General features: G+C 56.2%; 3 protein-coding genes across 3 annotated transcripts; 2 read left to right on the forward strand and 1 right to left on the reverse strand.

Moving 5' to 3' along the window:
• The first annotated feature begins 159 nt into the window (after nt 1–159).
• ELMO3 (engulfment and cell motility 3) lies at nt 160–4539 on the forward strand. Its single transcript, XM_070044119.1, has 20 exons — nt 160–252; nt 391–431; nt 530–602; nt 800–850; nt 1063–1232; nt 1317–1416; nt 1519–1670; nt 1752–1830; nt 1960–2010; nt 2095–2217; nt 2307–2438; nt 2541–2642; nt 2749–2857; nt 2966–3102; nt 3203–3366; nt 3480–3592; nt 3688–3792; nt 3897–3979; nt 4066–4152; nt 4240–4539. Exons 1-20 carry the CDS (start codon nt 175–177, stop codon nt 4450–4452), a joined length of 2163 nt encoding a protein of 720 aa, XP_069900220.1. The 5' UTR covers nt 160–174; the 3' UTR covers nt 4453–4539.
• Nucleotides 4540–6529: 1990 nt separating this feature from the next.
• LOC115856949 (Leucine-rich repeat-containing protein 29) lies at nt 6530–21363 on the reverse strand. The gene is given in 9 exon segments (XM_060288332.1): nt 6530–7203; nt 7271–7492; nt 7684–8106; nt 8108–8182; nt 9335–10145; nt 10147–10268; nt 18082–18183; nt 19244–19425; nt 21302–21363. Coding segments are annotated over 8 exon segments (1971 nt in total). The 5' UTR covers nt 19277–19425; nt 21302–21363; the 3' UTR covers nt 6530–7020.
• Nucleotides 21364–21394: 31 nt separating this feature from the next.
• On the forward strand, nt 21395–24304 carry TMEM208 (transmembrane protein 208). The gene is made up of 6 exons (XM_030863702.2): nt 21395–21552; nt 22180–22275; nt 23034–23093; nt 23175–23311; nt 23833–23917; nt 24017–24304. Exons 1-6 carry the CDS (start codon nt 21547–21549, stop codon nt 24152–24154), a joined length of 522 nt encoding a protein of 173 aa, XP_030719562.1. The 5' UTR covers nt 21395–21546; the 3' UTR covers nt 24155–24304.
• The last annotated feature ends 69 nt before the right edge of the window (nt 24305–24373 follow it).

Consider the following 24373-nt stretch of genomic DNA (forward strand, 5'->3'; position numbering starts at 1 on the left):
TTGGGAAGGCCGCGGCGCCTTGTCGGGAGTGGGAGCCTGGGCTGTGAGTGCGGGCCACGGGAACCAAGTCTCGGGCAGAGGAACACCTTCGTCCTCAGGGGCCTCAGACCAGGTGTGCCCTCGGCGGGAAGTTGCACATCTGGAAAGTACAGAGGCCCCCACCTCGGGTAGATTATGGTGCCCCCGCGGAATGTAGTGAAGATCGCCGTCCAGATGCGCGACGCCATCCCGCAGCTCATCCAGCTGGACCAGGTCACCCGGACTGTCTGGCCTCCGTCCACCCCACCACCTACCTCCGGGTTGCCCCTTTCCCCTCGAATAGCCCCCCCCCTCCCCCAGGCTCCTCCCCAACTCCCACTCCCATCCGGTGAGTGACTGTTCCACTTGTAGGCAAAACCCCTGGCCACTGTGCTGAAGGAGGTGTGTGACGCGTGAGTGCGGGTCTGCCGGGGCATGCCGGGTGGCTGGTGGGAGGGCAGGAGGGAGAGGGCGCCCCCTACCCGCCTCGCTGAGCCTCTGCTGCCCGCAGGTGGAGCTTGCCTCACTCTGAGCGCTATGCCCTACAGTTTGCTGATGGGCACAGGAGATACATCACTGAGAACGTGAGTCCCCTCCCCGCCCCACATTCCACTCTGTGACCCGTTTAACCCACCTGGCTCTGACTCAGAGTCATCATCCCACTCTCTGGAACCTGATCTTTCTTTTCACTGACTCCCAAATCCTCCCTTATTGACAACCCCAATTAACCAATCCTCAGAGCCCTTCTTGACTTCTCTTCATTTTCTGCCATCTTTTCCAGAACCGCACGGAGATCAAGAATGGCAGCATCCTGTGCCTCAGTACTGCCCCAGTAATGTCCCTCCTGACCATGCCCTCATTCTGTGCCCCTCTGCTATGCCTCTTCTCTGCCCGCCACTGGCACCTGGGCCCTAGGTCTGGAGGCCCCAGCCCTAACCCCAGCTCCAGCCCAGTAGTGCCCCACCTAGTGGACACCCAAGTCCCCACATCCCCAGTTCCCACTCCTTACCTCCTCACCTCTGTTCTTGCTCCCACCCCTGGCAGGACCTTGAGGCTGAGCGGTTGTTGCGTGGGCTGCAGAGCGAGAGTTGTGAAGGGCGCCGGGAAGCCCTTCAGCACCTCGTTCTGCTGGCCCCAGACATGACCTTCACCCGGGAAGTCATCAGCCGTGATGGGCTTCAGAGACTAGGCTCCATCATTGAGGATGGGGACGAGTGAGCCCAGGGCTGTGGTGGGTGGTGGACATGGTGGGGCTGGGCCTCCTGGTCTGGTCCTCTCAGCCCCACATGTCTCCCCAGCCTAGGAGAGGTGCTGGCCCTCGCACTGAGGGCCTTCTTGGAGCTCATGGAGCATGGTGTGGTGTCCTGGGAGACGCTCAGCATCCCCTTTGTTAGGAAGGTGGGTGGGCTTTTCTAGGGGTAACAGGTGGGGGCAGTGGAGTGGTGTCAGGGTCTGGCCTTCCATGGTGCTGAGGTGGTGACAACCCCTGCTCCTCTAAAGGTGGTGTGCTATGTGAACATGAACCTCATGGATGCATCTGTGCAGCCCCTGGCCCTGGGGTTGCTGGAGAGTGTGACCTTGAGCAGCCCTGCCCTGGGCCAGCTGGTCAAGAGTGAGGTGCCACTGGATAGGCTGCTGGTGCACCTACAGGTGTAAGTGTCTGGAGGTGGGGTGCAGATGAGTGGAGCGGGGCTGGACCTTGGATGGCCGGCTGAGCCCTCTTCCTGTCTCAGGATGAACCAGCAGCTGCAAACCAAGGCCATGGCACTGCTGACAGCTTTGCTGCAGGGGGCCAGCGCTGCTGAACGTAAGGTGGGTGTCCAACCAGTGGCTGGATTGGTGGGGGGAGGAGCTGGTGGGCAGTGTGCTCCACAGTGGACCTGCAGGATGGGTGCTCATGGTGGGGCTAAATCACCTGAGTCCCCTTCCCACCCACCTCAGCACATGCTTGACTACCTGTGGCAGAGAAACCTTCGCCAGTTCATCTACAAGGTAGGAAGGACCAGGCCAGGCAGACCCTTCCCCGCTCCTCTCCTCGTGGCCCACACTCACACCCGTGAACTGGCTGTTCTCCAGCACATCATCCATAGTGCAGCGCCCCTGGGCGACGAGATGGCTCACCACTTGTACGTACTGCAGGCCCTTACGCTGGGGCTGCTGGAGCCACGCATGCGGACGCCACTGGACCCCTACAGCCAGGTAGGTGCCTTTGGGGCACACGAGGCTGGGGACGGCTGGAGCTTGGCCTTGAATCTTCAATCTTAACACCACTCCAACAACGACCCCAGGAGCAGCGGGAGCAGCTGCAGGCCCTGCGTCAGGCTGCCTTTGAACCGGAGGGGGAGTCCCTGGGCACTGGGCTGAGTGCTGACCGTCGCCGTTCCCTCTGTGCCCGCGAGTTCCGCAAACTGGGCTTCTCTGTGAGTGACCCCTATCCAGCTCCCTGCCCTTGCCTCAACCCAGGGCTGCTGTTGTTCCAGAGGGCTGGGCCCTTCCTCAGCTGCCTCTCCCCCTTCCCCCAGAACAGCAACCCTGCGCAGGACCTGGAGCGCGTGCCCCCTGGCCTGCTGGCCCTGGACAACATGCTCTACTTCTCCAGACACGCGCCCAGCGCCTACAGCCGGGTCAGTGACAGGGTGGGGTGGGATACGGCAGGTTGCCACCTAGGCGGGGGGTCTCCACAGCCTCAGTCGTGACTCCCCACCCCGTCCTGTGCTCCCACCACCCCAGTTTGTGTTGGAGAACAGCAGCCGTGAGGACAAGCACGAGTGTCCCTTTGCCCGGAGCAGCATCCAGCTGACTGTGCTGCTGTGTGAACTGCTCCATGTCGGGGAGCCCTGTGAGTGGTACTGGGCACAGCATGTCCAGGAACGGGGGACGGAAGGGCAGAGAGGGCCAGGGGCTGCACACACTTTCTCCCTGAGCCCCTCCTGCCCCCCCGCTCCAGGCTCCGAAACTGCCCAGGACTTTTCACCCATGTTCTTTGGCCAAGACCAGAGCTTCCATGAGCTCTTCTGTGTGAGCATCCAGCTACTGAATAAGACCTGGAAGGAGATGCGGGCCACTCAGGAAGACTTCGACAAGGTGCGTAGGGTGGGAACAGGGAAACCTGGGCCAGGGCGGGGGATTGTTCTGGGTCGGGGCCCAGAACTCAGGCCCTGAGCTAAGCTTGGGGTGGCCCCAGGTCACGCAAGTGGTGCGGGAGCAGCTGGCCCGCACGCTGGCCCTGAAGCCCAGCTCCCTGGAGCTCTTCCGAACCAAGGTGAATGCGCTCACCTACGGGGAGGTCCTGCGCCTGCGGCAGACAGAGCGGCTGCATCAGGAAGGCACACTGGCCCCTCCCATTCTGTGAGTTGGTGGGGATGGGTCCCAGTCCTAGCCCCCACCTTCCCTGCTGCCCCCTGGGCCTCACTCAGGCCCAGGTCGTCCTGTTCAGTGAGCCCCCTCCCCCCCTCCCCCAGGGAGCTGCGGGAGAAGCTGAAGCCAGAGCTCATGGGCCTGATCCGCCAGCAGCGTTTGCTCCGCCTCTGCGAGGGGACACTCTTCCGCAAGATCAGCAGCCGACGGCGCCAGGGTCATTGCTTGGGCAGTGGGGCTGGAGAGCGGCTGGGCTGGGGTCAGGGCGTGTCCCTCTCGTCACTCCTTCCCTCTTACCCTTTCTGCCCACAGACAAGCTGTGGTTCTGCTGCCTGTCCCCCAACCACAAGGTGCTGCAGTATGGGGATGTGGAGGAGGGCGTCGGCCCGCCCACCCCCGAGAGCCTGCCTGAGCAGCGTAAGGAGGGCAGGGTAGGGGTCAGACACCTGCTCTTCCCAGACCGCCGCCCCACCCCGGGACCGCCTGGGGTCCCAGTGGTCAGCCCTACCTTCTTCCTGCAGTCCCTGTGGCCGACATCAGGGCACTGCTGACAGGCAAGGACTGCCCCCACGTCCGGGAGAAGGGCTCGGGAAAGCAGAACAAGGTGAGTGCAGTGGGGACCAGGGGCTCCTTCCCGCCCGCTCCTGCCGTGCCCCCTGCTTAGTGCTCCTGGCTCCCTTGCTTCCCCAGGACGTCTGTGAGTTGGCTTTCTCAGTCAGCTATGACCACGGGGAGGAGGAGGCATACCTCAACTTCGTTGCCCCATCCAAACGGGAGGTGAGTGTCCGGGCAGGCTGAGCAGAGTCGGGCAGACGGGCAGGGGAAGAGACGGGAAGGCCCTCATGGAGATGGCCCCATCCCCAGTTCCACCTGTGGACAGATGGGCTGAGCGCCCTGCTGGGCAGTCCCATGGGCAGTGAGCAGACACGGCTGGACCTGGAGCAGCTGCTGACCATGGAAACCAAGCTGCGGTTGCTGGAGCTGGAAAATGTGCCCATCCCTGAGCAGCCACCCCCCGTTCCCCCACCCCCCACCAACTTCAACTTCTGCTACGACTGCAGCATCGCTGAACCTTGACAGTGAGGTTGGCCAAGGGCCACAGCTGCTGCCACTGTGGTGGCCACAAAGGGTGGAGGGGGGAGAAGCACAGGCACCCTGACCAGCAGAGGCTGCAGCAGAAATAAAGTCTGCTTGGCTCTTAGACATGTGTTGAGCCAGCTCTGAACCCTGCAGGCTAAGCCTGCCTTCAAGCTTAGCTGGCAGATAAGATGAGGGCATCAGGCCAGGGCCACAGCTTGGGGCCACAAACCTGGGCAGCTACAGTTGAGGGGCTGGTGTTCCGAAGGACGGTGGGGACCGGCTGGCCCTGTTACCTTTCTCCAGCGTGAGTCCTCAGCCTCCCTCAGTGCTAGGCCTGCAAAGAAGGATGGCCTGTAGTCTGGGGGCACCAGCTGAGAGAGGTCTGGGGCTGCCAGCCAGCTGAGGGTGAGGTGGTAGGGCAGGAGGCATTTCCCCAAGTGGATGCCTTTCTGGGCGCCATTAACAGGGGCCTAGTCTGGGAGCCATGTTTCCAGAAGAAGACTCCTGACAGTCTGAGCTCAGTCCTCAACCCTGCTTGGCCCTTCCCCTGCGTCATTTGTGGGTCGTGACGGCCTCCTGTTGAGAGGCGTGAAGGGAGAGATGTGAAGTTGGGTATGCTTTGTGCTGAAGGGCAAACTCAAGGTTCCAAAAGATGTCCCCCAGGCCAGTGGGAGGATGTAGGCTGATTCTGACAAGGGGGAATTTAGTGCAGCAAGCCTGCATTCTGATTAAAACCCAACTGCAGCAGCATGGATGGGGTGGGGGCCACAGACAGGCCAGCTGGAGGTGAAGCTCGGAGGCTATGGTCACAGACCCCAAGCCTCTGAGGCAAAGAGGAGCACACCCACCCACAGGACCCACGGGCAGGCTGGAAGCTGCCAGCCACCACCCTCTGACCTCCTCCATGCCTCTCACTACCTCTCTTTCCCAGTGCCTCCTCAAAATATGTTTTTTAAGCGTTAACCATCACCATGTTACCTAAAAACTGATGATACGACACCTCCTTTGAAGAATGTTCTGGGGAAGTACTTGTTCCCTCTCTCTAGCTATGCTTCTGACTTGGGCATTCAGGGCCCCACATGCCCACTCCTGCATTCAGACTTCCCACCGCACTTAGAATAGTCCCTGTTGAGTTCAAGGTGCAAATGGGGAGCCCAAGTGCAGTTAAGTCTCCTAATACCATCAATTCTTCCTTCTCAGTGTCTCCAGTCCCTTGTTACAGGCCACCATCATCTTGGCAGGAACCTCCTGACTTCCTGCCTCCTGTCTCGCCCTTCCAATCTTCTCAATACCAACTACCACACTGCTTTCTCAAACAGGAAGCCGATCTGATTACACACACACACACACTGTCTCCCCTGTATTCTTCGGTGTCTCCCTGTTGACCGTGGATAATGGTCACGGTACCATGATTGAACAGAATCGAGATGGGTTGCAGACGTGTTGTGGTTTAGCCCTTTCAACAGAGTGCTTGTGGCTTACAGAGTCACAAGCATGTGGACCAAGGATGCTCGGTCCAAGCTGGCATCCTCCCTGCCTGCCATGGGACTGGGACTACCCCTACACCCGGCGCCAGCTCTGGCCTGCCCATGTGCACCTCCCTGGTCCCTTCTGCCTAATTGTCTCCTTCCCTCCCTCCTCTTTTTTCACTGACTTGAGTCTTTCCTTGATCTCCCAGGCTAAGCTTATAGCTTCTGTCTCTGTTTAGGAGGTTGGACTAGACCTCTAATGACCCTTCCTACCCAGAGATGCTATCCTCTTTAGTGTCTTGTGTGTGCTGAAAACAGCCTCACTGACTCAGGCAGCCTTAATCACTGCTCCTGGGATCTGGCTGGGATGAGGGTACACAGACATGCCTTTGCTGCAGGACATGTCCTGGGGCTTGTGCTGGGGAGAGGCCTCTGGAGTCTCCCACCATGTGGGGAAGAAGCTAGGACCTGCTGGGGGCACCTGTAGGGCTTTGGGCCAGGTGTGAGGAAGAAACTGTCCCTCTGGCGTTTCCTACACATTGTCCCTGGGCTGGGCTGCTTCATCTGAGGTGGGGAGGGAAGGGGCCCTTTGAGAACTTCGGACAAGGAGGTGAGATCTGGAATTTTTAATCTTGTTGGGTATACAACAAAGACTGTGGCTTGGCTGCTAAAGCTCAGTGCTGGTAGGGGGCTGGGAGAGCTGTGGGGAACAGTACAGGCCCTAGTGTGAGAAGGGGCAGGGCCAGAGGCACAGGGTCTCTTCCTCCCAACACCAGACCCAGCCCACCTGTGGGCCTGGCCTCTGGACCCAGGCCTGGACAGGAGAGCAGGAGCTGGCATTTCCAGGGGCCTGTGGCAGCGACATGTAGCTGGAAAAGGTTCCTGCTGGGCTGTGGGGCAGACTGGGGCAGGAAGCCCCTTGGGCTGCCCTGATATAGTCCCACCCTTAGTCCTAGAAAAGGGGTTTTTAGCTTGGGGAAGGGGCTCTGGGGCTCCTCAGAGGGAGGTGGGAGGCACTGAGTCAAACTCCAGGTCAAGAGGCCAGGCCTCTGGAGGTGACAGAGGCTGAGCCACAGGGCTGGTTACTGACCTGGCCTCAGAGTGTTAGGGTCAGGTCAGCCTCTCCCACAAAGCGGGACTGGACGCAGGTCACCTCAGGCAGTTGGGCTTGGAAGCGCCTGACGGAAGCCATGCTAATGCCAGGACACATGGCCACATCTGCCATCTGGAGCTGCTTGCACGCCTGCCCAGTGGAACCCAGCGTTCCGCAGGGAGGCCACTGGGCGAGCGCTTGACCCGGCACGGGGCCCCAGCCCAGCCCCTACACTGTGCAGCACCGGACACACTCACTGCTCCGAGCGCTGACTGCACCTGGACAGGTTGAGGTGCTGCAGCCTTGGCCGGGAGCCGGCTGCCTGGACCCAGCCCTCGTCGCTGAGGCGGCTGCAGTGACTCAGCACCAAGCGCTCCACGCTGGGGCAGCCTCTGGCCGCAGCCAGCAAGCCCTTGTCTGTGAGTGCTGGCAACAGGCTCAGTGACAGCCGCCTCAGCTGGGGGACCTGGAGCACCTGCGAGGATGGCGGGGGGCGGGTGGTGTGGTGCTGGAGCCCTTCCAGCTTCCCCCACCCCCAGCCAGAGGAATGGCTACGGGCAGCAGAAGCCAATGAGAAATGACTTTTTCCAGGCAAAAAGTGGGTTGGCCCTGACCGCTGGTTTCAGCCGCAGGGCCTTCAGCCTATCCACATCCCCAGCCCCACACCTTGGTCAAACTGGCATCAGTCAGCTTGCTGCAGGCTGTGAGGTCCAAGTCCCGTAGGGCCTGCAGCGTGAGTAGGGCGGGCCCTATGGCCAGGGAGAAGGGTCCTTTTGCGGCTGGAGGCCCGATGCCCAGCTCTCGGGGTGGCTGTGAGAGGAAACCCCTGCTTCCCAGATTCCTCCTGAGTTTGGCCTTCAGCTGCTCCCAGAGACAGGCGCAGGAGGGGCAGGAGGGCAGCTGAGCCCAGGGACCGCCCCGCCCGCCATGACCTCGAGGGTCCCACACCTGCGGCCCCTGCAGAGTCTCCTCACTTGGTTGCCCCAAGCCCAGAAGCCCCCGGTCACGGAGCTCCTTGCACCAGGCCAGGTGCGGGACTGACAGGTGGGTGAGGTAGGTGCAGATGGCCTGCACGGTCCGGTTGGTGAGGGGCCACGCAGGAGGATAAGTCTAGCACCCTGAGGCTTGGGCCCAGCGCTGGCATCAGGGAGAGCACTGAGGCGTCCTAGGAGGGAAGTGGAAGAGAGAGAGGGCAATGGAGTGGTGGCTTGTGCCTGTGTCACCGGGCTTGGCGGGGGTCACTAGGAAGGTTCTGCCCAAGGTTCCAGCCCCACAGGCAACAGGAAGCTGCCACAGGGTCCACGGAAGGAAGCAACAATATCCCTGTGCTGGTGAGTGTCGGAGTGGACCTGGTGGGCTGCAGTGGTGGGAAACCAGGAGAAAAGCAAATGCCTAGATTGGCTGGGGCAGGAAGGATGCAGGTGAAAGTTTCTAAGGTGTTCACCCTGTCTGTGCTCCCAGAACCAGTGGTGGACATCTGATTCTCGCTAAGCCAATCAAATATGCTCCCTCTAGGACTGTGAGGTCACAGGGCGGGTAGGGCTGCCACCACCAGGAGCAGGAACTAAGGGCAGAACAGAGGAAGCTGCTTTGTAGAGGGATGCAGAGACACGGGAAGGCGGGGCCCCAGAGAGAGCAGCTGAGAGACGCACAGTGGTGAAGCCGTGAGGATGGAGTAGGGCAGGGGAAGAGGGGCACTTGGAGGAAAAGGCTGAGATGCTTTTCAGGTGGGCAATGCTCTGGGCACAGTGCTAGATTGAAGTAATAATCTGCTAAAGAGGAAGAGACTGACACTGCAGGAAGACAGGGACGCCACCCAGAGGGACAGGGCTGAGCCCTATTGAAGGAACTGGCTTCAGTCAAGAAATGACCCTTCTGCTCCCACGTCACGTTACCTCCCTCGGGCCCTGCCTGAACCATGACTGCTGTGTAACCTCGGTACCCCTTCCCCGCAGGGCTCGGTTCTGTCACCCCTTTCATCAGCCTTCCTGGCCCCCAGAACACCCACCCTCACTCCCCTTCCCAGACTGCAGTGGTCACCAATCACTTGGCTCGTGAGGTATGTGCCACCTTGTGGGCTGGGCCCCCTGGTCTCCTGGACCTCCCTCTACCTGGACCCACTGTGGGGCTGCAGGGAGGAGTGCTGGCAGCAGCCCTGTCTGTCTAGGCTCCTTTCCTCTTCCCGACTGTGTCCCCAGTTCAGCTCTAACTACTCCTTGGACACAAACACTGGGCGCCTCCCTGGCGCCACGCTCCCAGTTCCCCCAATCCCTGGTCCTGGTGAGGAAGGAAGGAAGGAAGGGGATGGGACGCTCACCTTGAGTGAGGAGCAGTAGGCCAGGCTGAGGGAGGCCAGTGGGTGTGGAGCTCCGCACACCAAGCCCAGGGCCTGGGCCGATTCCCGCCCTCTCACCAGGCAGCACTCGGCCATGTCGAGGCTCTGCAGCTCCCGCAGGCCCCTTAGGGCTGAGTATCTTGCATCCGTCAGCTGCTGCAGCTTCCTCAGGCTCAGGTGCCACAGGCGCCGCAGGCCCCGGCTCACAGCCAAGAGTGCCCCGTCAGCCAGTTCTGAGCAGCCGCTGAGATCCAGGAAGGTAAGGCCTGGTTGCTGGTGGCAAAGGGTGGCCACAGCCTCTGTGGAGAGGTCCCGGCAGCTGTGCAGGCTCAACTCCTGCAGCTGCAGCCCAGCCACCTGGCCCAGGGCCTGCAGGGCCTCGGGTGGCAAGCCAGTGCCACTCAGGCCCAGGGCGTGCAGCCTACCAGCCTGCTCCTTCATGAATTGCAGCAGGTTGCGGAAGGAGAGTTGGGAAGGGGAGGAATCCTGGGGGCCGATGGAGCCCTGGGCTGGGCCTGGCTCGAAGGTGAGGTGGCAGCAGGCCAAGGAGAGGCGCTCCAGGCTGAGAACTCAACTGCTGAGCCGGTTGAAGCTGAGATCAGTCAGGTCCCGCAGGCTAGCCAGACTGAGCTCACGGAGGCCGCTCAGTGCCTGCTGGACCCGCTGTGCTGTCTTGGGCTGAGCTAGCAGCATGCCTGACGTGAAAAGGCTGTTGCAGCCACTGAGGTCAAGGAAACGCAGGGCCGGGCAGCCCAGGATCAGGGCCACGAAGGAGGCCTCTGTGGGGCTGCCCAAGGCACAAGCTCTGCAAGTGCAGGCCCAGGTGGTAGGCAACAGACTGCAGCACCTGGTGTGAAGCCGGCGAGCCATCCAGGTTGGTCAGGCTGATGCAGCAGATGCCCCTGAGACCCAGGCTCTTGACGGTCGGAAGGGAAGCAGAGGACACGGGGATGTTGTACCTTACGTTGGCCTATGGGACAGCAGCGGGCCTGGGGTTAACCCTCTGGTCTCAAGAGTGTGCTGGCCATCGGGTCTGGGGGCAATTCACTGGCCAGAATTTGAGGGCAGGTCAGGGAAGGGGTTTTCTACAATGGGGACCCACTGTGGTGTGTGGTGTCATGTGTGCTTGAGGGGGTGCTGTTGGGAAGTGGAAGCTGGGAGGATGGGTCCCACTGGGGGTCCAAGGGGATGACTACGAGGGGAGGACAGGAAGGTTAGTGACGGACGGGACTGAATGCCTATGGAGGGCCTGGGCCAGAGTGGGGACTTAGCATGCTGAGTACAGGAGGGCTGGGGGGGACCTGGAGGAGAGCCAGAGAAGCCCCCCAGCAGCAGGAGGACAAAGTATGCTGGACCTCAACTTTTGGGACTTTCAGAAGGTGGCCCTGAGACCCATGGACTCGGCTCCAAATCCAGGGCCTCAGCTTGGCCTTAGCTAAGCAGTCAGCCTCCCCCACTTTCGCGAGAGCATATAAATAGCCCTCGGAACAGCTGAGGGCGGGAAGAAGGTACGCAGGTGTTGCTCAGCACAATCCCCCGTGGCCCAGATGCCAGAGATATGGGACAGGCAGTGAGGCCAAGGTCCCCTGGTGGCCACACACATTCAGTGTCTCAGCCACATGAATGTTTGCAAAAATGGGTTTTGTGTGTGAGTGAAAACGTGCTCATGCACTGAGTGTGGTGTGCGCATGCGTGGGGGCGTGGGCGCGCTCACAAGTGTAGGCCCTTCAGGCTCGAGAGTTCAAGATGTGCTTGTGAGCCCTGGGGCTCATCTTTAGAGGGTCTGTCGTATCTGTCCAGGTAAGGAGGGAGAAGCGTCCCGTTTCTGTGGGCAGGAGTTCATAGGATGAATTTCAGAGGCAGGGAGGAAGCTGAGTTGGCCCTGCCGTAGAGGAACAGGGGAGCGAGCGCGGGGAGCACACAGTCGGAGTTGGGTGGGGCCGGGAGGCAAGCTCAGGGCTAAGTTGTTGTGGGAAAAAGCTGGCTTGTTTACGAGTTTGGGGAGCCCCCAGTGAGGGAGATGTTTTCGTGGAACCTTCCCTGATCTTGTGCCAGAAGGAGCCAAAGGACAGTAGCTACAGGAATGTGTGGAACTGGTCTGTGGGGGGAGGGAGAAGAGGACTTGGCTTCTAAAATCCTAGCCCCATTTCTCTACCCCTGACCAATGCCCAGGTTGCAGGCAAGTGGTACTCAAAGGCTCTTGTTTTCACAAGCAAGCTCCCCAAAAAACCTGTCCTGTGAGTAACGGCAAGAACAAGCTGACATTCCCTGCTTGTTCCCCACAGAACATCATCAAAAAGGAACCAGAAAGGTAGAAATGATGCCTAATACGCACTCCTGTTGATAAGATACTTATCAACAGGATTCTCCCAGGAAGACGCACGGAACTCATTCCCAGGTGTGGAGAATCAGCCTGGCTTCTGCCCCAGAGAGAAGCAGCTGACTATGGCTGTCCTCACGGGAAGGAGGAGCGTACGGTAAGAGGGAGACCAGCGCCGGGCGAATTTCACGGGAATCAGGGTGTCAAACCAGGTTCCCATTTCAGACCCTGTGGTCAGTATGGATGAGAGGAGCTCTCCCCACAGATTCCCCGCGTGGACACTGGGAGACAGTGGGGTAGTGGGGACTCCGAGGACCTGGGTCCCTCTCTCAGATTTAAGGAGAGCTGGGGAAGATCTCAGTGTGTGAGGTTCGGGAGGGTACCGAAAAGATCAGGGAGAAAAGGTTCTAGAAAGGAAAGGTAAAGCGTGCCTCCAGCCCTTTCAAAGCCCTGCAGTGACGACAGATGAGCCAATCTGATGATGAGTAGAATGAACTCTGGCTGGGGGAGTGCAGAGCGGTGCTGGTTGCCAGGCAGCACCTGCCCCCAATAGTCACATGCCACCCCCGCAGGCCCCAGCTCCAGCAGCCTCCAGTCTTCCTTCTTTCCCTGTCTTCCTGAGCCCTGGCTACCAGGAAAGTTCTTCCCTCTCCCAACTGCCTTCCTGTGAACAAGGTAGATGAACAGCCCAGCGTCCAAGTACAGGGCTGGCAGGTGGCAGCAAAAGCTACCCAATAATGGGGCAGGGCCTGGCCTAAAGGACTTCCAGCTATGGGGCCAGGGTGAGATTTTAGACTGCCTCCTTGCTCCCCACTGTTTTTCTTGGTGGGGAGGAGGAAGCCTCTAAGCCATCACCGAGGTGGTCTACCTGGGACTCAAATACAGGAGCCCAGGAGCAGCCTGTTAGGGATAATTATCATCTGTGGGGGCAGAGCAGCAGGCTTCTGGGTTCTGGTCCTTGGCCCCAGTGTAGGAAAGTCCCCCTTCCCAGGCCCTAGGAAGATGCTTCTAAAGGCCTAAGGGAGGACTACACAGGTACCTGCTCCAGCTTCAGCCGCCCCATCACAGAGGGGCCGACTAGCCCCCTGGGCTCCTCCCTTTCCAATGCCGGCATCTTAAGAGTAAATGCGAAATCATTTGGAAAATGCCCTAAACTTGCTAAAAGCAATACATGTCCCTTGACTGTGAGAGGCCAGGACTCTGTCATAACTACTGAAGTCCTGAGCTGAGATGGCAGGCCTGTGTGCAGACTTGAAAAGCCATCTGACGGAGACGTGGCCCTCCTGTCTGCTGGCACAGGAATCCAAAGTTAACACGCCTGTTTTCCAGAAGCCCTTTGAGAAAAGATATGCCCTGGTGCCCAGGGGCTTTGGTCTCCAGAGAGGAGTTAGACCTTGGGGGTCATTTCCAGAGGCGTTATAGACGCCTTGGGCAGGAGAAGGCCACAGGGGGTGGGAGCCGTCCTGAGTTCTTCAGTGACCAGCCCAGTGGCAGGCAAATAGCACCCCCGCCCCGGTACGGACAGAGCCTGGGTGTATTGTTGGGGTGCTGCCTTTGTCTACCTTCTTATTTGAGAAAAAATGGAATTAAGTGGGGGCAGGTCAGGGAGAATAAGAAGTCGCCAAGTCTAGTATCCTAGCCTGGCCTGGAGCCATATAGGCCCCAGCTTGGCCTTGGTCAGCCAGAATCTTCTGTAGCACCTACTAGCTGGGGCTCCACCTCCTTATCAAGCTGCTGAGCCCTGGGAGATGGTTCCTGCCAACAGGGTTCCGCAGATTGGTCTCTGGGACATGGTGCCGGCAGGGCCCTAGATGCTCAGGTATCTGTGGCCTGGCTTCCCAGCACTCCCAGCCCTGGGGGTGGAGTGGGGGACTGAGTTTTGCAGAGGCACCAAACGGGTCTTTGTCAATGTTCTATCTGGAGTTCTGAGTTAGCTGGAGAAGCCCCAGTGCTAAAATGGTAGACTCTACGATCCCAAACTCTGACCCTGGTCTCCTCCTTTTCCTCCCTCCCTTACTCCTATACCAATCTCACCTTTATCCCCGGGGACTGACTGCCCACTTGGCTTCTTCTATGCTCTCCTTCTTTGCTGGACTCCAAGAGGCCTCCCCCGGATTACCTCTCCTCAGGGTCCTTGTGGCCCTGCCCGTCATGCTGCTGTCTGTGCCCATTCTCCTTGCCCCCTGCCTGGCCAAGGATGATGAGACCGCTGCCTCCTCTGGGTGTGTGCTGGGGATACAGAATTCTGCCCGAGGAAGCCGTGGCCTCCCCTCGTGCCTGCACTGTCAGCACTGGCCTGCCCACTCCCACCTCCTCACTGCCTCCCCGTCTCTTCTCACTCCCCTCAGACTTCCCTCCAAGCCCACTATCTTCTCCAGCCCCTGACGCTACTGTAGCTCCCTCCCCTCACTCCAGCCTTCTCCGAGATGACCTGACCATTTCAAAAAGAAACCAAAGCCCCTTAGGTGGGAAGGCCCTCCCTTTTCCCTGTTCACATCCACCAGCCCACCCCTGGCAGGACCCATCCTAACCTCCTTCCCTCTCCTGCTCTTTGGTTCAGGGTGACCCCCTTTTCCCGGCCTACTGAGCCTGTCCCCCACCCTCTCCTCTGAGAACCCTGCCTTTCCACTGCTCGTTCCCCAGAGTCCACAAACACCCCGGAGTCTTAGCAAAGGCCTCCCTTGATCCTGCATCCCCTCTTCTCACCTTTCATCCCCTCCCCTCCACTGTCAAGCTTCTTGGAAGCACATGGGCGCCCACACCCACTGTGGCCACCTCTTTACCATGGCTTTGCCCACTTACCCCTCCACCACTGTCCCCACAGAATCACTCATTCCCAACAACAGCTCCTCTCTGGCAAGGTCACCAGCATCTGGGGGCTCCCCTAAAGACTTCCCACAAGTGTCCTCTCTGCCATGCCATGCTGCCTGCTATGGATGGCCAGTCTCCCCTGATGCTCTCTCCCACTGGGGGTTCTGAGACTCTGCCCTCTTGGCTCTCCTACCTTCTAGGCTGCTTTCCATTCAGGGTCACCAAAGAAGAGAAAGACCCAGTCCGTAGACCAGTGGGTTATCCATGGGTTGTTCCATTCTAACACACGCACACACGCGCGCGCACGCGCACACACGCACACGCACACGCACACACACGCGCGCACACACACACACACACACACACACACACACACAGTTTCCCTCCACATGCACCCAGCAGACTTCACCCCATTCCAACTACTTTGTTTTCCACACCTTCTTCCTGAGCACCAGATACTGGGAGCCATGATCTGATGGACCTCTCTCCGGATTCAAGGATGCAATATGCCCAAATCTGAGTTTACTGTCTTATTGCTGGTCTCTGGCCCTTCTCCTAAACTCTCAGTGCCCTCTACCACATCACCTAAGTCAGAAATCTGGGAGTCATCCTAGACCGCTCCCTCACATCCACAGTGATGAAAGTCCTTTCCATTCCATCTCTTCGATACATTGTAATATGTCCCTCTGCTCCCCCCTCATTGCTCTGCCTTAGTTCAGGTGTCCTTATTGTCTGTCAGAAATATATTAAGCAGTTTCCTCCTGATCAGGGTCCGGGCCTCCAGTCTCCCTGGCTCCAGTCTATCCTTGGTATTGTCACCAGGGTGGTCCTTACAAAAGGCAATAGACGACACTCTTCAGGCCCTTTGATGGTTCGCCACTGCACAGCATGGAGACTGAGCTTCCTGATGGCACTCAAGCCCTTCTTTGTCTCATGCTCCCCTGGCTGGGTTCAGCTGTTTTCTGTTTATTTTTGGCAGGGGTGGGTGGGGTGGGTGGGGCTGGCCCCTCACCTACTCCAGCTCGTCTGTTTAGCCAGCATTTATTCCTCTCTGGAGATTTAGCCCAAGCGTCCCCTTCTCCATGAAGTCTTTCGTGAATCTTCTCTCTGCATCCTTGGTGTGCCTCATACGATTGTGAGTGCAGCACCCTACCCCCTCCTTTTGGCTTGTGCTGTCTCCCTCTCACTATCAACTCTGGGTGCTATGTCAGCCCCAGCCCTGCACTCCTAGGGCTCAGCAGAGTGCTGGGCACAGACAGGCAGTATCACCACCTGAGTAAGTGAGGCCCCTCCCTGTGTCTCTGGTAACTTCCCATCTTCCTCCTGCTGTGTGAATATTCCAAACCTCTGCTGAGGCCCTGGCCTCTGCCTCCTACTTACTCCCCTAAGACAACCTGGCCTCCACGGTCACCACACAAAGAACCCACCAGCCTTTAAGGAACTGCCTCAGCAAACAGCTTCCCATTGCCACCCCCACCCCTTCACTTCCTCAGGAGAGGTGACATCCTCTCCATCCTACCCAAGACCAAGCCTTGTTCACTGAAGCCTGTCTGGCTGCCACCTCAGGTGGTGGCTGCCATTCCTGACCTCTCTCCTCCCTACACTCACTAGTGACTCCTTCAGCACATAAACACATTAGCGATTTCTCCCAGTTAAAATCCTTTGTTTAGCCCACCTCAACTTCTCTTTACAATTCTATTTATTTTCTTCTTTTCATGGGGAAATTTCTTGCCAGTGAGGTCATCCTCTACATATCCTTCTTTCTCTCATTCACTCTTCCACCTACCTGGCCTTTTTCCCCAGATGCCAAATGTTACTGAAGCCATTGGTGACCACCCTGTATGTCAAACATCACGGACACTATCTGTTTTTTATTTTCTGGACTCTTTGTGGGATTTGACACTGTTACTCATCCACTCAACACTTGAAATGCTCTTCACCTTTGACTTGTGTGTCCTCCTCTCGCTGGGATCTCCTCAGCCCCCTCTGTAGGCCCCTCCTCCTCTCCGTGCCTTTGGACTGGTGTCCGCTTGGGGGCATTCTCTGTGGCCTGCTCTTCAGGGCTCCTCGCGCTCTCCCTAGGGGAAGGGACTCAGATCCGTGGCTTAAACGCCCACCTGTTCTTTAATGACACCCACATATATATTTATTACCTAGATCCTTCTCTTGAATTCCTCTCTCAGAAACCCAACTGCCAACTGGATCTCACCATTTAGATGTCTTATACTTCAAATTTTCAACAAGTTCAAATCAAATTCCTTTAGACACTAAGCTCAGTGACACTGGAGAGAGAACTCAACAACAGACCCTACTTAAACACACACATTTCATATATGACAGACGAGGCTTCCGACTCATTATACATAAATCGTATTTGGGCTATTTGAAAACTAATCAGTTTAGCTCCTTACCTTAGAGCATAAATCAAAATAAATTACACCAATAAAAAATATAATTAATATAAAAATTCAAACCATAAAACACAAGAAACAATTTTGCTGTGAGCCTAAAACTGATCTAAAAAGTAAATTCTAATTAAAAAGAAAGACACAAAATATAAGTGTATATTTATCAGATCTCTGAAGAGAGGCAAAGGATCTCTAAAGCAATGGAAGAAATAAGAAAGAAAAGAAGTTCAGAATCAACAACCTAGAAATTTAACCTCATGAACACATATCTACAAATCAAATTAAAAGGCAAATATATTAGGAATGTATTTCAATAAATATGTAAAAGGTTAATCTCTTTAATTATAAAAAGTTCATACGAATGGATAAGAAAAATACTAAGACCCCAATAGTTAAATGGACAAGGAACACAAATACACAAAAGAGGGAAATGTAAATGGTCAGCTCATGAGAAAACTGTTCAACCTCAGTGATAATCAAAGAAGTCAAAATTGAAACAAAGAGCTATCATTGCTGCCCTTCAAACGAGCACAGATGCCTGCATTCACCTCCTAGTGGGCTGTCTCCCTGCACTCCGACTCGCCCTCTCAGTCCACTCTGCACTGCAGATGTCTAAGACACAAATCACCACATGTCACTCCCCTGCCTCATATTTCTTTAAAGGCCCCACGATGATAACCAGGAGAAAGTCCCAGCAATGCCACCTGGCACCTCTCTTGCTGTCTGACCCCTTTCTAGCCTCATCTCCCACCACTTCTCACACACACACCTAAGTTCCAGTCATAGGGAACCTGTGTGGTCGTTTCCAGACCTATTTCACATTTTGGTGCCTTCACCTGTGCTGATATGAGTTCTGGAAGACCAACCTTCATCCTCATCCTATTCCTTCAGGAAGCCTTCCCTGAGGCTGCCAGTCTCCTTCGATGTCCTTCTTCATGTCCCCATGGCACCCTTCATTCCAGTGTCACAGCACCGAGCACACGACATCATGATCACTCACATATTTGTGTTTCTCCTTCACTGGACTAGGAGCTTCTCAGGGGAGTTTTATTCATCTGTAGAGCCCCAGCACTGTACCCAGAGTCAAGCATGTATGAATAAGTATGCAGGAATGAGTGGATGAATGATGCATGAGCAGGGCCAGGAGCAAGCTGAAGTGAGAATGGGCCAGGTGAGGGCGGGTACCTTACCTCCCGAAGGGCATTCTGGGCTGCACAGCACCAAGCCCGACTCACGAGGGAGGCCTCTTTCTGATCTGACAGAGGCAGGAAGCTCAGAATATATGTGAGCATCTGAGGGAAAAAGAATGGGCATTGGGGGCTGTTAGTGCTGGTGGGGGCCTTTGGAACCTTCTCCAGCTGATAGCACAGTAGGTCAGAGGGGACTAGAGCACTGGCTTCTAGTTCATCTTGGATCCTAAGCTTCATGGAGTCTTCACTTCCCCTCTCCAGCCGCCAGGTATCTTTACTGGGAACAAACCTCTCCTGAGCACCACCTGGATGCAGGTTTGCTCTGACTGATAAAAATCAAACTTCCTGCTCAAGTTGGTAAAAAGAACCTGGGCATTGGGACCAGATAAACCTAGTTTAGATCCTTATTCTCTCAAGTGACCTCTCCGAGCCTTATTTTCCTTATCTATAAAAAGACAATTGTAGTGAGATTTAAATGGGTTGTTGTGACAGTTAAATAACATGGTAAAGTGTCTTGCATAGGATCTAGAACACAGCAAGTCAGGTGTTCCTTCTCTGATCTTCAGGAAGTTACACTGGGACCGCACTCTTTTCCCATCTTCTTCACTGCCAACTAGGCTACTCAGCTGACTGTTAAGATTCTCAGCAAGAAAATCTTAACAGCCTGGTAGGCTTAGACTCTCACTCCACCTACGCTCTGTGAGGCTGGGGGTGTGTGGGAGTGGAGGCCCTATTAGGGACTGGGGAAGGGAGTTGCCTGTGAGACCAGGAATTATCTGATATTAACTATTCTTTTCTTCTGGAATCTTCCCTCCTTGCCTTCTGTGATGCTGTGTTTTCTAGGGCTCCACTCACCACTCCAACTGCCCTGTTTCTGGATTCTTCTGTGGCTCCCAGGGTTCAGACCTGGGCCTTTCAGTCTGTTACTTTCCAGGATAATAAATTCATTTGCATGGCTTTAACAGTTACCTCTGTAGGAATAACCAGCAATTCAATATGGACATATTGTTTTATCATTAATGTGCTAGTTTAGTATTGCCAACTCTCCACAGGATTCTTCATCCAAATGTTTTACCATCACCTTCATCTCAACCTCAGTCCAAAGAAGCCCCTCCTCCCAACTTTCCAGCCCCTGAGCTTCAATGCCAACAGTGCATCTCACCTGATGATCCTGATAATACTGTGTACTCTTCATGCTCTTCTGTCCCTTGCTCTCAGATATAGGTGTAAAGCACAGGCTTTAGGCCAGGCTAACTTAGACTCATTCAAATCCCAGCTCCACAGATTCCTAGCTGTGTGACCTCAGGCAAGGTACTTGAACTCTCTGAGCCTCAGTTTCCACACCTGTAAAATGGGGATATTAAAAATCTAGATCATAGTCTTATGATGGGGATTAAATTATATATACATAATATAATTTATATATATATATATTTAATAGATATAATATGCTTCACATCTAGTAGGTTGTCCATAAATGGTTCCTGGATTGCTGTTACTAATATTTCTGCCTTTGAAAACTTACCACCTTAGTAGCCCAGATCTTCATCACCCCTGCCTTCATTCCTTCCACAATTTCCCACCTGATCTCCCTGCATCCAGGCTCATCCTTGCTAATCATTCCTCACAATGCAACAAGGTTAATTTTCCTAAAACACAGCTTTCAGTCTCAGTGCACTCCTGATGAAAACCTTCAGGGTTTCCCAGTCCCCTCAAGACAAAATCTCTTCTCCTGGGTCAGCACTGCCAGGCCTCCATGCCTGACTGGACCCCTGATTCCAGAGCTTCCACAATCCAGTCTCCTCACTGTCCTACAAACACAGCATGTCTATTTCCTTATTTCCTTTTGCCTATGTGGACCTTTTCCCCAGCCCACTCTGATCTCTTCTTTTCTTCTCTGATCCTAGTACACAAAAGGTACTCAGTCAATACTTACTGGATTGCATTAAGTAAGGATGGACAGTCTTTTACCTCTATTTTCACCAAAGGTTTGCTCAAGGAAGGGGTGGGAAGATAAAGCAGATCATTACTGAGAGGAGAATGACTGGGGAGAACAGCCTCTGGACCAGGGAGGCTAGGCATGGGCAAGAGAACACCGATGGGGACTGGGACTGATCACGCCCCTATCCCCAAGGGGAGGCAGGAAAACCTGACTGAGCCGAGGTAAGATAGTGGCCATCCTGTCTTCTGGGGCTCAGCAGTCAATCCAAGGAGCAAAGGGAGGGCAACAAACCTGTCCTCCCTGAGGGGAGGAAGCATGATTCTTTGAGCTGAGAAGCGGGGAGGCCTTTCTAGAGGGACCAGAAGAAGCAGTGATAAGGGTGGAGTGGCCACCCAACGAACCCCATCCCAAGGAGCTACTAGAGGTATGACTGGTCATCTCTGAGATCTATGGGGATGGAACAGATATCCTCCGGGGCCAAAGGGGGAAAGGATGCCATCGCAGGGGGCTCACTGGGGTTGGAGCAGTCCTGTATTTGCTAAGGGAAAGGAGCACCATTCCAAGGGCTGATGGGGAAAGGGTGGCCTGTCTCCCTTGGGCTGAGGGGAGAGGGTTGCCAGCTCTCAGGGGAAAAGGGATGAAGAGACCATCCCAAGAGGCCACTGGGGACAAAACTTATCATCTCTCTCTAGATAACAGCGGCAGAGTGGTCTTGCTCCAGGCTAAGGAGAGGGAGCAAACATCCCATGGGGTGAAAGAAGCAGGGATGGCCATCACTAGGGGTCGAGGGAGCGGGGAGCAGGCCTGTCCCCAGTGAGGGAACTCAGAGACCATGCCCGAAGTTGATGGGAGGGGGAAGGGGCAGCCGTCTCTCGGGGAGGAGGGAATAGAGCGACCATTCCAAGGGGCCAATGGGGATAAGATCGGTTTAACCTTCGGGGATGATGGGATGGAGCGGACATCTTCCAGAGCTGAGGGGGAGGGGCGGCCATCTCAAGAGATGCAGGGTAGGCAGAGGCCCTGTCCTCGCTGAGGTGACAGAGCGGCCATCTCTTGGGGCCGATGGGGAAGGAGAGGATGGTCGCCCAAGGTAAGGGGATGGGGTGGCCCAAAGGCGGGGCCGTTACCCATAGCCAGCAGGTCCTTGGATCTCCCGGGCTGGTTGTTTCCGCCAGACGGGCGGGGCCCAGGCGAGCTGTCTGACAGCCGCTCCCCACAGCCTGGGACCCCGAGGGCGGGGCCTGTCCCGAGCTAGGCCTGAGGGCGGCCTCCTCTCACCTCCAGGGCAGAGATTCAGCCATCGCATCCCTGCCGCCTCCGCCCCCGCGCAAGGCTTTCTGGGAAGTGAAGTCCCACCGACTCTGGCGGGCGGAGCTTGGGAAGGAGGTGGATTTCCCACTTCCGTCCCAGTTGCTTACGATTTGGGTCTGCACCGGAAGTGCCTGTGCAGCAGATGTGGTACCAACTGAGTGCTGTTTCGGTCGCTCTCCCATCTTTCCCCGGCTGGGTATTTGCGTCGCACCATGGCGGTAAGGAGGGCGAGTAGGGCGGGGTCCGCAAGGCAAAGCACTCTCGGGGGGCCAGGAGACTGAAAACAGAGGAAGGACATCAAGGGCAGTGGGTCGGCCAGAGGGAGGTGCCATCCGGTGGCTGGACCGTACTAGATTAAGCGGGGGAGTAGAGGCGCAGGAACGTACCAGAGCTGGTGCCGGAGAGGGGTGGGCGTCGGTACCAGTGTCAGGACTAGCTGGAGATCTGAGGGGCTTGAGGCGGGGTAGGCGTTAGCCCAGATCTGGTTTACTCTAGCAGAGGCCGGAGAGGGTCGCCATTCAAGCCCCCTCAGGGATCCCCTCTGAAGGGTTTGTCAGCCCCAAACTGGGCCTTATCAGAGGATTCAGGAGATACCAGCCTAGTGCTGGATTGTTCCCAGCCCGAGCAGGAGGCGGTCATTGCTGGGTGTGCTGGAAAGATGCTGTCAGCCCTAAGCAGGATGGTTTGGAGGAGGGGTGGACATCCCAAGAATTGTGCTAGCTTTGAGCACCGCGGAGACTCGACTGAGGTGCAGATGAAACTCTGTAGCTAACCGGAATGGTGGGGAGGATAAGGAAGACCCTGGCTGATGAGAGTTCTGACAGCATCTCGTCATCTCTCTGCAGCCCAAGGGCAAAGTGGGCACGAGAGGGAAGAAGCAGATATTTGAGGAGAACAAAGAGACCTTGAAGTTCTACCTGCGAATCATACTGGGGGCCAATGTAAGTGCCTCCCTCCTTGCTTCTGTGCCCACCCAATGTTCCATAGCCCTCAGCTCTGTTTGGTGGGGTGGAGTGGTGGCAGTGTATGACAGCTAAAGCTCCAAAAGAAAACTCCAACTAAAACTAAATGAGAAAGGATCGTGGCACAGAGAAAGTGCTGAATAGTCAAAACAAAAAACCAAAACCGAAATGAGGGTGTGAGTCTCAGATTGACTGGAGAGCCCTTCCCATCCTAAATACACAGGGGCTTCTTTCCTGGGCTGAAATGTCGGAGGGGAGTCTGGGTATTCAGGAAGCAGACCTCTTCCCCCAACCGTATAAGAAACGACTTGTCTTCTTTCATCACCTGGCCTAATATCTTGGTCAGAGTCGAGGGAGGTCCATGGTTTAGTAAGCTTTTTAGATTTCTTTTTCATTAAAAATTAAAATTTTTATTATTTATTTATTTATTTATGGCTGCATTGGGTCCTTGTTGCTGTGCATGGGCTTTCTCTAGTTGCGGCGAGTGGGGGCTACTCTTCGTTGCTGTGCGCGGGCTTCTCGTTGCGGTGGCTCCTCTTGTGGAGCACGGGCTCTAGGCACGTGGGCTTCAGTAGTTGTGGTGTATGGGCCTAGTTGCTCCGCAGCATGTGGGATCCTCCCGGACCAGGGATCGAACCAGTGTCCCCTGCATTGGCAGGCGGATTCCTAACCACTGCGCCACCAGGGAAGTCCCTAGTAAGCTTTTGATCACAGCCTGATCCTGTGTCTGCTTACAGGCCATTTACTGTCTTGTCACCCTGGTCTTCTTCTACTCATCTGCTTCATTTTGGGCCTGGGTAAGTGTCCTGCATCCTGGGAAGTGGGTAAGCACATAGGGTCAGTGGCTGGCCTTTGATACCCCCATTCTTGTTCGGCAGATGGCCCTGGGCTTTAGTCTGGCAGTATACGGAGCCAGCTACCACTCTATGAGCTCGATGGCAAGGGCAGCCTTCTCTGAGGATGGGGCCCTGATGGATGGTGGAATGGATCTCAACATGGAGCAGGGCATGGCAGAGTGAGTGTCCCCCGCTGTCAGCCCAGGTGAGCGGCGCCAGGGCTGGGGTGCTGGGGCCCAAGACCCACAGCTACCTGTGGAAGGGTGGAAGGGAGTTGAACTAGGGCCCATCTATTATTTTTGTTTTTATTTTTTTTTTTTTGCGGTACGCGGGTCTCTCACTGTTGTGGCCTCTCCCGTTGCGGAGCACAGGCTCCAGATGCGCAGGCTCAGCGGCCATGGCTCACGGGCCCAGCCGCTCCGCGGCATGTGGGATCTTCCCGGACCGGGGCACGAACCCGCGTCCCCTGCATCGGCAGGCGGACTCTCAACCACTGCACCACCAGGGGAGCCCCTGTTTTTTTAATTTAAAAAAAATTTTTTTTTTTTGGCTGTTCTGTGCGGCTTGTGGGATCTTAGTTCCCGGACCAGGGATCGAACCTGGGCTCTCAGCAGTGAAAGCATGGAGGCCTAACCACTGGACCGCCAGGGAATTCCCCGTCCACTATTTTTGGCCCTTGCAGCCTCCCTTCTATCCACAGGCACCTTAAAGATGTGATCCTACTGACAGCTATTGTGCAGGTGCTCAGCTGCTTCTCCCTCTACATCTGGTCCTTCTGGCTTCTGGTACGTGGGTCGTGGGCCTCCCAACGAGGAGCTGGGGCATCTACCCCTTCTCTTCTTTCATTTCCTTCACCTGGCTTCAAGCTCCCTTTTCTCTCCTAGGCGCCGGGGAGAGCCCTTTACCTCCTGTGGGTCAATGTACTGGGCCCTTGGTTTACAGCAGACAGTGGCGCCCCAGCACCAGAGCACAACGAGAAACGGCAGCGCCGACAGGAGCGGCGGCAGATGAAGCGGTTATAGCCACTGACGTTGTGGCTACAGGTTTCTGGGCCCCGGGTGGCTCTATCAGGCTACATGGCCCCCATGCCAGGAGCAATGAGGGCCTAGTCCAAGGGCCAAAGGCAGTCTAAGGTATAGGATTGGTGAATAAATGGCTTACAATGTGGATAATGGCTGTGTGGGTGATAGAGATAAGGCAGGAACAGCCAGTCCTTTGGTATTTTCCTTCTGCTACAGGCA

Source organism: Globicephala melas, chromosome 19, assembly GCF_963455315.2.
Source record: "Globicephala melas chromosome 19, mGloMel1.2, whole genome shotgun sequence".
In the NCBI taxonomy this organism is placed as follows: Eukaryota; Metazoa; Chordata; class Mammalia; order Artiodactyla; family Delphinidae; genus Globicephala; species Globicephala melas.

Coding starts and splice junctions, on each gene's coding strand:
- TMEM208 (XM_030863702.2), top strand. Junction 23,094..23,174: donor CTGCTTCATTTTGGGCCTGG/GTAAGTGTCCTG, acceptor CTTGTTCGGCAG/ATGGCCCTGGGCTTTAGTCT. Junction 23,312..23,832: donor ATGGAGCAGGGCATGGCAGA/GTGAGTGTCCCC, acceptor TTCTATCCACAG/GCACCTTAAAGATGTGATCC.
- ELMO3 (XM_070044119.1), top strand. CDS start 175: ATGGTGCCCCCGCGGAATGTAGTGAAGATCGCCGTCCAGATGCGCGAC. Junction 2,218..2,306: donor CACTGGACCCCTACAGCCAG/GTAGGTGCCTTT, acceptor CAACGACCCCAG/GAGCAGCGGGAGCAGCTGCA. Junction 3,793..3,896: donor CGAGAGCCTGCCTGAGCAGC/GTAAGGAGGGCA, acceptor TTCTTCCTGCAG/TCCCTGTGGCCGACATCAGG.